We start from the raw sequence: 12,876 nt of genomic DNA on the forward strand, positions 1-12,876 counted from the left end.
GTGCAGAAATTTGGAGACGCCACAGTTCTGTGGAACAGGATGGACCTGGCATGCTGAGAGCTCCAGGTTCATTCCCCGACACCCCCAGTTAAGAGAGACCTGGTGGCTGATGTTGGAAAGAGTTCTCTGCCTGAGGCTGTGGACAGCCGCTGCCATTCATCAGAGACTAGTAACGAGCAGCTGCATACTCCTTTCCTAAGACAGAGGATGCTCCAAGGGGATGGGCCAAGCGTTACACACTTTAAAAATAAAACAACTTTTGGCTGCAAGGAGTGATGTTTTCATCCAGCGGTGCAGAGGATTGTGCTTCAGCTATCAGACGTTTTGGAAACAGCTGCTTTATAAGCCATCAAGACATAAACCACAAGAGGACAGATAAAAGACTTAGGCCGTTCACGGAAAACAGCTCATAGCAAGTGCTTTTTCACTGCCAAGTTATCTCTCTCAGCAGTTAATTCCAAAAAGAGCCTTGAAAGTTGTCTGTGTGCATCCAGATTTCTCTCTCGGTACCGTTACACACGAGTGGAGCAGGAGTACCAAAACAAGCAAATTGCAACTGTGCTTTGCAGGTGCAACGCTGCGGCTCTGAGGAGCTGCCATCACCAAGTTCTGTTTAGCTAGCACTGCACTTGGATCACTTTAGAGGAGGGAGGAGGAGGAGTTTGGGTTTGATATCCCGCCTTTCACTCCCTTTAAGGAGTCTCAAAGCGGCTAACATTCTCCTTTCCCTTCCTCCCCCACAACAAACACTCTGTGAGGTGAGTGGGGCTGAGAGACTTCAGAGAAGTGTGACTGGCCCAAGGTCACCCAGCAGCTGCATGTGGAGGAGCGGAGACGCGAACCCAGTTCACCAGATTACGAGACTACCGCTCTTAACCACTACACCAACCTTCACTTGAATTCACCCCCAAGTTTGCAAGTCTCGATAGGAGCTTCTAGGCCAGCCACAAAGATTCAATATGGAAGTATTCATTCAGTTCCAGCTCAGAAGGACCTCAGCCAAAAACAGTTCTGGCTTCAAAAATCAGGAGAGTTTAGTGTGGCTCTGGATGACTGGGAGGGAAAAAACCCATGCATCCCCCCCCCCAAAGTGCTACAATAAAGTTAGCAATTGTTGTATGTCCCTTACCAACCCACACTTCCAGTGTTTGAAATTACCATATTTTTCGCTCTATAAGCCGCACTTTTTCCCTCCAAAAATTAAGGAGAAATGTGTGTGCGTCTTATGGAGCGAATGCAAGCTCCTTCTCTTCAGCGATAGTAACGCAAAGCCTCCGAAGCGCAGAGGGAGCACTCCCTCCGTGCTCTGGAGGCTTCGCGTTGCTTTTGCTGAAGCCTGGTGAGCGAGAGGGGTCGGTGTGCACCAGAGGTCCCGCTGCGCTCCGGAGGCTTCGGGTTCCTTTTGCTGAAGCCGGGAGAGCAAGACTCCTGGCTTCAGCAGAGAGGGAGAGCTGCGCAGCGCCCCTTCAGCGAAGCGGGAGGAGAAATGGAAGGGGCTCCGTTTCTCCTGCCACTTCGCTGAAGGGGCGCTGAGCAGAGAGGGGGAGAATTTTTTTTCTTGTTCTCCCCTTCTAAAACAAGGTGCATCCTATGGTCGGGTGCATCCTATAGAGCGAAAATTACGGTACCTGGGCACCAGGCTACACCTGGCTTTCGAGGAAGGTGCCTGAAATCTCCAACATTTGGAGACCCTTGGATCTGGACTGTTTTCACACACTAACACCCCATCCTGTAAAATTCCATCCGTTATATTTTATCTGCACAATTGGAATGAATTTCTGGAGCCAAACTGCTTTTTCTGTGCAGCCTGAGCAGGAGCAGTGAACAATGGTATAGTTAGTTGTTGTAGCTCGTCTACGACAATTGCCCCACTGCCCTGCTCACAGCTGTGAGGAATATTCTTATGTTATGAATGATCCGTGTCACCGTTAAGAAGGCCAACATATACGTAGACTGTCCCTGGTTCAAGTGACTTTTCTTCAAGTTCTCAAAGCTCTTAACCCAGCTCAAGGTTGTCATCTGAACTAGCCAGATGTTCAACTGAGAATCAATCACAGCCAGTCTATCATTTGAAAAAGAAGATTTGAGATCCGTCTTGCCCCAAAATTGCAACTAGACATTTCGTTTTGGTGGCTGCAACCTTGGTTTAAGGAATCATTTGGCACCTAGCTTATATATCTGAATTTCTAACCAGTCCAGCATCAAATATTTAGACTGCAAGCTCTGTGGGACATGAAACTCAGGCTCCTCAATCTTAGTCTAGTGTTCGTAATAATAATTTAATAATATTTTAAATATTATTTATACCTCACCCATCTGGCTGGGTTTGTCCAGCCACTCTGGGCAGCTCCCAACAGAATATTAAAAACACGGTAAAACATCAAACATTAAAAAACTTCCATAAACAGGGCTGCCTTCAAATGTCTTCTAAAAGTCAGATAGTTGTTTATTTCCTTGGCATTTGATGGCACCAAATAAATAAGAAGGGTGAAGCAGAAAGGGGAATCCTTTGGCCCAGAAGTGTGAGTGTCCAAAATGCACACAGGTTAATGCTGTTGCAAAAAAAGTATTCACTGTTGACTTTTCCCCCCAAGACAAGCATCAATTAAATTCCATTTGCACACAGTAGTTCTGCCAAACCCGCCACCCACCCCATGGAAAGAAACACAGTAATAATAATGAGATGTGTGACCAAATCAAACATAAACAAAGACGCCATTGCAACACAACAACATCCACTTACTTTCTTGTTGCATCGTACCAAATTACATAACCGACCTGAGCACGTGCAGTCGACAAGTCAAAACGTTTATATGCAAGAATCCCAGCTAGAACAATCAGTTTCACTTCCCAAACACTTACAGACTTGCACCCTGTCGCACTTCCAACTGTAGGTGGATGTGGTGAAGCAGCCTTTCACAAGCCGAAAAGCACCCACGCAAACCAGGTGGCAAGGGCGCAATAGTCACAGCTGGCCAGGTTACACACCGACGCAAGAACAGAGGCTCCAGAATAAACGTACATTTATTTGTACCTTAGCACAAAACCTGAACACTCGCAAGCCAAGGCCACAATCTATAGGTCTGGGATAGGGATGGATAAATCTGTTTCAGTTTCTTCCCCTTTGCAATCATACTCAGTCACCACATTCCTGCCATTTCTTTAAGGTCTTTATTTTACTCTTTAAAAAGTCACGAGTTTAGTGTGCTTTCCCTCAAATTTATATGCTTTTGTATGCAATTTTGCCTACGACACACATTTCCCCCAAGCAATCTCTCCTGGCATAATGAATTCCATGCTGTTATTTTTTTTACTAACTTATACATTTATATGTAGGCTTCCTCCTTATACACACGTTTTGCAGCTGAATAAATTATGATTTTTTTTTTGCAAAATTCAGAGAAGCGTGATATTTCAGAAGATTGCTTCACTTTGATTTGCATATTATTTATGGAAGTGTGAATGAGGGAGGTTCTTATGAAAATGAGAATTAAGCTCTTCCATCGATAGTCAGGGATACCCCGGCCAAAAATTCCATCATCAATGGGGGCGGACGGTGGTCTTTTGCAAGCGTTCGCCAAAAAATCATTGCCTGATCCAGCAAACATGAAAACCCTGCAATTTTCATAACCCCGATACCCTCCACTTGCAAGAGGATAGTGCCAGATGAAAACAGATACACCAGCTTTCTGTTACGCAACCCAGGGTGTCATGATGTGCAGAGCGAGCCAACCCAACACATCTCTTGTTGCAGATTTGGCAACAGAAACCTCCTGGAGATAAATGGGGGAAAATCAACCTAGAATTCAGAACTACCTATAAAATGGAAAGCACTCCATTAAGAAGGTTAGCAGACTAGTTTTCTCTTCCTTTTTTAAAAAATCTAAGAGTTTAAATTCAATCTGTTTGATATACCTTAAGAAGTTCTAAGTGTAGACTTTTAATGTGTTTGGCTGTATCCAAATAACTCATACTCTGAGTAGATCCTTTAAGTCAGACAATTCCACAGATTTCAAGAGCTCAGTTCTTAGTATGACTTAGCTAAATAAATCCAGATTTCATTTTAAACCTGCTTTTTTTTTTTTTACCCACACCTAGTCCAAATTTTTAAATATTTCGGCTCACGCCAGTTATGACAGGCGATCCCGATCTCAAGATACGCAATACTGAGCCAGCCAAATTAAATACAAGTAGCAGGAAAAGGCTAGCACTGGATACGGTACGAAAAAGCACCTGAAACATGTATTATATCTACATATCTATATAAGAAGACAGGCACTGCACTTTCTGAATGAGTAGGTACAAGTGGAAATGCAGTTATAAAGAGAACAACATTTCAAGCATTCACCACTCTGTGAAAAAGTCAGTAGCACCACCAAGTTAAACCTGACCCACAAAAACACCCCCCCCTTTTTTTGCACAAAAAACCAAATGTGTTTTGCAGTTATAATAAACCTGGCAGAGCCTGCGCTTTTAAAGTTGACCAGACACCCAACCAAGCCTCGATTCTACCAGAATTAGGAACCTTTTCGATCCCCAAGCACAATTCCTTCAATCTCTTCCGTTGGCCCTCCCTGCCTTTGGTTAAAGATCCGACTTACAGAAAGCTGGACATCTGAATGGAGGAGGACATTGAAACAGCGTTTCGAAAACAAAATAAAAACAGAATGACGGCTCAAAGATAAAGCGCAAAACAACAGAAGCGGCGAAAGAGAGAGAGAGAGAGCTCCACTAACCCCGAATCCCATTGGCCGCGAAAGGATGGGCAGCTGCGACGAGGCTGGAAATTAATACAGAGCGCAAGAGCCCTGACGAAGCAAGAAGGGGCCGTTGACTGACAAGCACATGTGCTCCAAACCAGGGTCATCGCTGTCTAAGTGGACACAGGATGCAGTGAGACTTGCATCAGTCTCTGATCAATCAGGAAAGATATACAGTGGTACCTTGAGTTGCAAACGCCTCAGGTTACAAATGCTTCAGGTTACAAACTCCGCTAACCTGGAAGAGTTACTTCTAGTTGAGAACTTTGCCCCAGGATGAGAACGGAAATCGTGTGCCGGTGGTGCAGAGGCAGCAAGAGGCCCCACTAGCGAAAACACGCCTCTAAGAACAGTTTCAGGTTAAGAATGGACCTCCAGAACGAATTAAGTTAGTAACTAGAGGTACCACTGTACCAAGTTGGGTACAGAGCCAGGCTGGAGGCCCTTAGGTCCAGCTGCCTTAGGGACCACCTAACCCTTCTATCGGGATGCGGGTGGCGCTGTGGGTTAAACCACAGAGCCTAGGACTTGCCGATCAGAAGGTCAGCAGTTCGAATCCCTGCGAAAGGGGTGAGCTCCCGTTGCTTGGTCCCTGCTCCTGCCAACCTGGCAGTTCGAAAGCACATCAAAAGGCAAGTAGATAAATAGGTACCGCTCCGGCGGGAAGGTAAATGGTGTTTCCGTGCGCTGCTCTGGTTCACCAGAAGCGGCTTAGTCATGCTGGCCACATGACCTGGAAAAACTGTCTGTGGACAAACACTGGCTCCCTTGGCCTGTAACGCGAGATGAGCGCCACAACCCCAGAGTAATCTGCGACTGGACTTTACTGTCAGGGGTCGTTTACCCTTTCTATCCTAGCTTAATCCCCAAGACCTCCTGCAGGATCGTTGCTGGTTGTCCGTGCTCCCTAAGCTGGTGAGGCTCATTTGACAGTGACAATGACACACTCTTGCCCAGTGCAATCCTCCAACAGAGATTTCAGCAGACGCCTTCTAAAATATAGGAAGAGACTCGCAGGATCAGACAAGCAGTCCACCTGCTCCATCATCCTGCAGTGGCCAACCAGCACTCTCCCCTCCTGCAGTTTCCAGGAACTGGGATTCAGCAGCATAATATACAGCAGGACACTCTATTATTAACCTGTGCACATTTGCTGAAAACCTTTCGGGCTTACACAGACAATCAATAAAAAATTCAGTTAGCTGGTGATCTGCAATATTAAATTGTGTGTGTGTGTGTGTGTGTGTGTGCGCGCGCGCGCGCAATTATACCTGTTGTAAACTGATTTGATTTTTTAAAATGAAATTGAAGTATAGTTGTACCTTGGAAGTTGAATGGAATCCATTCCGGAAGTCCATTTGACTTCCAAAATGTTCAAAAACCAAACTGCGGCTCCTGCAGCCAATCAGAAGCCACGGAAGCCCCGTCGGACGTTCGGGTTCTGAAAGAACGTTTGCAAACCAGAACAATCACTTATAAATAAAACAAATACCACCATCCGAACAAAGGTCGCTTGTAAGCAATGAAAATATTGGCAATTGCTTTCTCCTCATCTCCGTAACCTGCCTAGGGTAGGTAGCAAATGGGTCAGCGAGGACTGGGTTTGCCACCCAATCCTTGCTGTTCTTGTTTTGTTATTTTTATGGCAGAAATAACGCCCGCAGTCAGGTACACTTGCCCCGGGCCTCGGAGATCTAAGCTGGCTGGGTGCCCTGCCAGGGGCCTGCTGGACTTACAATGTTGTGCCAAGATTTCCCCCTGCCTCCCAGCTGACCGGGGTCTTAATGGGCCAAACGCCCTGTCTGTCCGTATGCACTGCAAGGCTCTGATGGTAAAATCTGCAGCTGCGTTACTGCATACTAGTGTGTTGCGTCAGATCAGGCAAAGGCTTTTCCCACCCGCCCTCCAGCCTGAGGAACCTTCAGAATGGAGCTGCCGCCACCAGCCTTTAGGCGCATGTGTCTTTTAATGAACTGGTGTGTAAGATTATGAGTCATGGGGGTGGGAAGGCTGAGTGTACGATTTTGGCAACGCTTGGTTTATTTTTGGTTGCTGGCTTCCTAAAGTTGCTAATATTGCTTTGCAGATTATGAATGATGCAGTACTTTTGTGAATCTAGCAATACGAACTTCTGCTGAAACATGTACTCTTCAGCTTGTGATTTTAGTAGTTTTGTGAATAGTGTTCCCCCCCCAAAAAAAAATCAGAATCGTAGCGTTGGAAGGAACCCTGAGGATCATCGGGGCTGACCCCTTGCAATGCAGGAACATGCAACTGCCCCATACGGGGATCAAACCTGCAACCTTGGCATTATCAGCCCCACGCTCTAACCAACAGAGCTACTGATGACTTGTTTATTATTCTACGTGATTCAAGTTGCATTTGTGATGCTCTATTATGTGTTTGTCGTTTGTGAGCTGCTCTGCGATTTGTGTGAATGAAAAGCTAATTAATAATAATAAAAGATGATGATGATGATAGATAATAAATGAAATTAAACCAGATTAGGGGCTGCTGCTGAGGTGGCATGTCCCAAGGACTGCGAGTCGGTTGGAGCAGGTCGCCAGGTACAGTTGATTGCTAACTTTTGAGCTTCTTGTGTATAAACAGCTATGTAAAGGATATTGCGGTGGAGATGTTGCAAAATAAACTGGTTTATCCGAGCTCCCTTGCCCTCTTATGTAACCGGAACGGCTGCTTTTCTGTTTGAGTTTACAATTTTATTGCAACAAGACTCCCATCTCTGGCCTCAGACAAGCTCTGCACGGGCCTGCCTGGGGAAACTCTTAAGCAGGGCCCAAGCACAACTCTTCTACAAAACTGTGTGTCTGGGGGCAAAATAAACAACAACAACAACACTTTGTTCATCTAACTGGGTTGCCCCAGCCACTCTGGGCGACTTCCAGCATATACAAAAACATAATAAAACATTAAACATTATAACCTTCTCTATACAGGGCTGCCTTCAGGTGTCCTCTAAAAGTTGTATAGTTATTTATCTCCTTGACATCTGATGGGAGGGCGTTCCACAGGGCAGGTGCCACCACCGAGAAGGCCCTCTGCCTGGTTCCCTGTAACTTCACTTTGCACAATGAGGCAACCGCCAGAAGACCCTCAGAGGAGGACCTCAGTGTCTGGGCTGAACGATGGAGATGGAGACGCTCCTTTAGAGGCTGTTTAGGTACACCCAGATGCCTTAGGACCACAGGAAGCTGACAAGCCAAGCCATTGTCCCATCATTCTAACCCAATGCAACCAGGAGTAGCAGAAATGGCACCCTCCCCCAAAATGCTAATGAACTATAATTTCCATCAGCCTCAGGCAGAGTGACCAGCGGCTGGGGGTGATGGGAGCTAGAGTCGACAACATCTAGAGCAATGGTCCCAATTGGTGGACATAACCCACCCGGGGGGTCCCTCTACCATAAATATCAACATTTTCCTAAGTAGGGGGCCCGTGGCTTGGCTTTTGAAAAGTGGGTGGTCTGCAGTACGTAGTTGGGAACCACTGACCTAGAGGATACTGGCCTAGTCTGACTGTCAGCCGATCCCCACAGCCTTGGGACACAGGTGTTTGGCATCGCCTGCCAGAAGGATCAGGTAGCAGGAGATGCCAGGAACTGAACACGGGACATGCCACCTGCAGAACGTGGAATGCACATTCCGCATGTACATTCCACTAAGCCACAGTCCATCCTATTTTTAACAAAGGAAGCTGCTGGGCAGGATATTTTAGAGGCCGTAATGACCATTAGACATGACTGACCCAGTTTCCAACTCCACATTTAAGCATTAAGATACATGACTAGAGGCAAGCAGCCAAAGATTACGCTGCCTGTTTCCGAATCGATGCAAGATTTCCTCACCTCCGCCAGTTCCCTTCCCCATATTTCCTTCTCCCCCAGGTTTGTTAACCTCCGTCTAAATAGTACTATTCAGAAGTGCAGTATAGGCTCACACAGTTGGTTGCTTCTTCATACACATTCCATGCACACAGAAAGAGAGCCTGTCAGGGCTCTTTCTCCATGATGTGCTACTTTTCTGCATGCAATGTTTTTGCTTATATGGCAAAGAAGTCCAACATGCAAGCTCCTAAGTGCAGCCTGAGCAGGTACAGCCCAAGCACAGGCTGGCCACCTCAGTGGCAACTAGGCTAAAGCCTCCTCTCATCTGCCCTTCTCTTCCTCAGAAGCTGATGCCTTGTCTCTCTTTGCTCTGCCCTCTTCATTCCTCTCCGTGTCCTGGGACACCAGGGGGAGGGAAGTTGGTTGCAGCAGGAGGGGGAGAGTCCCTGGATTCATCTTCAGCAGCCTGACTCATCTCTGCCTCTTTGACTCCCTGCCTCCTCTCCAGCCTCTGCTTCTGTCTCTGGACTGCTGTCTGGCACAGCCTCTTCCTGCTCACTAAACCCTGTTGCCTCTTCTGACACCTTCTCTTCCCAGTCTGCTCCCTCTTCTCCCTCTGACCACTCATCGCCATCCCACCACCAATCCCCGGGCCCTGAGCCTTTTTCTGTTGGGGGTTCCCCACCACCACCATTGTTCTGCATCCAGCCAGTCCATAATAGTAGACCAGTCTCGTGCAATCTGTTGCCCTCCGGGTATTTTGGGACTGCAATTCTCAGTAGCCCAAGCCAACAAAACTGTGCCTGCTATGGCTAGTGAGAGTTGCAGGCCCAAACATCAGGAAGCCACCAGGTTGGCCACAAGGCTGAAGCTAAGGAAACTTCTCTATACAGTTGTACCTTGGAAGTCGAACGGAATATTATTATAATAATAGTAATAATAATAGTAATAATAATAGTAATAATAATAATAATTTATTTATACCCCGCCCATCTGGCTGGGTTTCCCCAGCCACTCTGGGCAGCTTCCAAAAGAATATTAAAATACAATAATCTATTAAACATTAAAAGCTTCCCTAAGCAGGGCTGCCTTCAGATGTCATTCGACTTCCAAAACGTTTGAAAACCAAATCGCAGCTTCTGATTGGCTGCAGGAAGCTCCTGCAGCCAATCAGAAGCTGTGGAAGCCCGTTGGGCGTTTGGGTTCCAAAAGAACGTTCGCAAACAGGAACAATCACTTCCAGGTTTGTGGCGTTCGGGAGCCAAAACGTCTGAGTTCCAGGGCGTTGGGGATCCACGGTACGGCTGTATCATGAACTGAATCTGCTGAACCATGCAACCACATCCAAGGGAGGCCGGGCTCGCAGTTCTTCGAAAAGGAGGTGCCCGTGCCAGATGGCAAGTGGCATTTGAAATTGGAGGGAGTCCCATAAGCAGTTTGTGATAAGGGTTGGGCGTCTATCGCTCCAGAAAGGGGGGAATTGAGAGCCAAGACTGGGCACACCTGGAAGAAACTCCTTTGGAGGCTGGCCAATAAGCACAGGCACGGCTCAGCCATAAATAGAACAATGAATGGTTTTTATTATTATTATCATCATCATGGCTTAGAGTAGAAAGAATGGGAGGCAAGACAAAATGGAATTTACCTACGTCGGAGAGCAAGCTGCAAAATCTTGGAACCGGAAAAGGGTTTGTTGACACACTAGGCCTCAATGAAATGCGCGGCGGTTTCTAAAAGCTTTGCCAACAGATAATGCAGTCTTTATCACCCGCATAACTTGTACATAAGAGCAGAAAAGAGAATTCAGTGTACTAGTTATGTGGAGAAGGCAGCTAGAGAATAGTGTCTTCCCCTTCTTCCATAAAACTGGAATGTCCAATGAAGCAAAATGTCGGAAGATTCAGGAGAGGCAAAAGAGAAAGCACTTCCTCCAAAAAGTGTGCAGAGGCTCTCCAAAAACTTCACTCCCTCTCTCATAACACTAGGACTGGTGGAGATCCCATGAAGCTGAATGTTGGAAGATCTGGCACATAGAAAAGAAATGACTTATTCATACAGCTAAACTATGCTCACCAATTTCGTTACAGCAGTCACGAAGTTAAAAGACGCCTGCTTCTTGGGAGGAAAGCAATGACAAACCTAGACAGCATCTTAAAAAGCAGAGACATCACCTTGCCAACAAAGCTATGGTTTTCCCAGTAGTGATGTATGGAAGTGAGAGCTGGACCATAAAGAAGGCTGATCGCCGAAGAATGGATGCTTTTGAATTATGGTGCTCTTGAGAGTCCCATGGACTGCAAGAAGATCAAACCTCTCCATTCTGAAGGAAATCAGCCCTGAGTGCTCACTGGAAGGACAGATCCTGAAGCTGAGGCTCCAAGACTTTGGCCACATCATGAGAAGAGAAGACTCCCTGGAAAAGACCCTGATGTTGGGAAAGATGGAGGGCACAAGGAGAAGGGGGCGACAGAGGACGAGATGGTTGGACAGTGTTCTCGAAGGTACCAGCATGAGTTTGACCAAACTGCGGGAGACAGTGGAAGACAGGAGTGCCTGGCGTGCTCTGGTCCATGGGGTCACGAAGAGTCGGACACGACTAAACGACTAAACAACAATGCTCACAAACCTAAAAAAGGTAAAGGGACCCCTGACTATTAGGCCCAGTCGTGGCTGACTTTGGGGTTGTGGCGCTCATCTCGCTTTATTGGCCGAGGGAGCCGGCGTACAGCTTCCGGGTCATGTGGCCAGCATGAATCAGCCACTTCTGGCAAACCAGAGCAACGCTCGGAAACACCCTTTACCTTCCCGCTGGAGCGGTACCTATTTATCTATTTGCACTTTGACATGCTTTCGAACTGCTAGGTTAGCAGGAGCAGGAACCGAGCAACGGGAGCTCACCCCGTCGTGGGGATTCGAACACCCAACCTTCTGATCGGCAAGTCCTAGGCTCTGTGGTTTAACCCAAAGCGCCACCCGCGTCCCACTCACCAACCTATATGGCTTTAAAAGAGGGTTAGACATTCTGGGAAATGGCTTCGACTTTGGCCCATCAAACCAGTCCCATCTACTCAGGTAAGGGCATCCCAAAGTTTCAGAAAGTGGGCTCTTTACCCAAGATCTCAAGGGCTGAACGTGCGGCATTGTGCCCAAGTTGTGCGCCAAGCCACCAACGACATCCCTCCGAGATGTTTCTGTTGTTAGCAGAGACAGGCTGGGCAATTTCACGGCAGTTGGGCCATCTGCTTCCACGACTTACCTGGCAAAAAAAAACAGATGGGTCATCTATCCCAGATCCCAGCTGCGTGTTCCAAGCAGCAATCGCACCTGCTCCGTTGATATTTAATCTCTACTTGCAGGGATAATTAGAGGTGGATTTGCTCACGGTATTGAAAACCAAGACAGCCACCCTCCTTGCCTTTGAATCCAAAGGGACTGTAGCTGGTTAGAGGGGTGAGTTCCCAGATTGGATCCATCAAGCTTTCACTCACTCACTCACTCACTCAGTTTTGCAAACTCTTTTGAGGGAAGACATCTGCCAAAACCCCACATCCACCCTGGCGACACGACACCTATCTCAGTCCCTGGAGAGCATTGATGCAAGCCTGACTCTTGAACGCTGTTTGAGGAAGCTTAGGGGGTTTTCCTTGGATTTATTTCAGCTGATTCTGGCCAGGCGCAGAGATCCATTCTGTTGGATTCCTTGTCCCAAGGTGAACTGCCAAGGCTGATGCACGTGTTATATAACCAGCGACCCACAGCCAAAGGCACTTCGAAGAATTGTTATTAATATAAACAAGAGAGCCTTGTTGCATCTTAAGCACTAACCACTCTATTGTGGCATCAGCTTTCACAGATATTATATTAATATGTGAAACGTAATTCGCTCTGCTTCTTTAAACCCGGGGCTCTCCAGTCCAAAAGATCCCATTCGGCCAATTGGTGCTAAAGAAGGACAGAACTTTTTTTATGTATGCAACAAAAAAAGGAAGAATATTGCTTGCAAAGTATTGGAAGACACAAGATTTATCCACCCTGGAAGAATGGCAGGTGAAGGTGATGGAATACATGGAATTGGCAGAAATTACTGGCAGAATCCGAGATCAGGGAGAAGAGGCGGTGGAAGAAGACTGGAAGAAATTTAAAGACTACTTGCAGAAATACTGTAAAATTAACGAAGGTTAAAGGGATGTTGGATTGAAAATAAGCGGTATTGGTAAAAAGATTAATAAGAATATGTGAATATGGATTGATAATGGTTTAAAATATATAGTT

General features: G+C 46.7%; 1 protein-coding gene across 5 annotated transcripts in view; it reads right to left on the minus strand.

Annotated features, from left to right (window-relative positions):
• Positions 1 to 12,876, minus strand: part of RNF24 (ring finger protein 24) — an 82,400-nt gene that overhangs the window by 54,528 nt on the left and 14,996 nt on the right. The window contains exon 1 of one of the 5 annotated variants that reach the window (XM_083459114.1): positions 4,737 to 4,821. The exons of 3 other annotated variants lie outside the window; for them this stretch is intronic. Coding sequence is in view for 1 of the 2 variants with exons in the window: in XM_083459115.1 (XP_083315241.1) it covers positions 4,602 to 4,633 (32 nt within the window). In the remaining variant the exon portion in view is untranslated. Of the gene's footprint in view, positions 1 to 4,601; positions 4,822 to 12,876 lie in introns of those variants that run through there. One more of the 5 variants, XM_083459115.1, reaches the window with a different exon arrangement.

The sequence above is a fragment of the Podarcis liolepis genome (assembly GCF_965112155.1).
Source record: "Podarcis liolepis genome assembly, chromosome: 9".
In the NCBI taxonomy this organism is placed as follows: domain Eukaryota; kingdom Metazoa; phylum Chordata; class Lepidosauria; order Squamata; family Lacertidae; genus Podarcis; species Podarcis liolepis.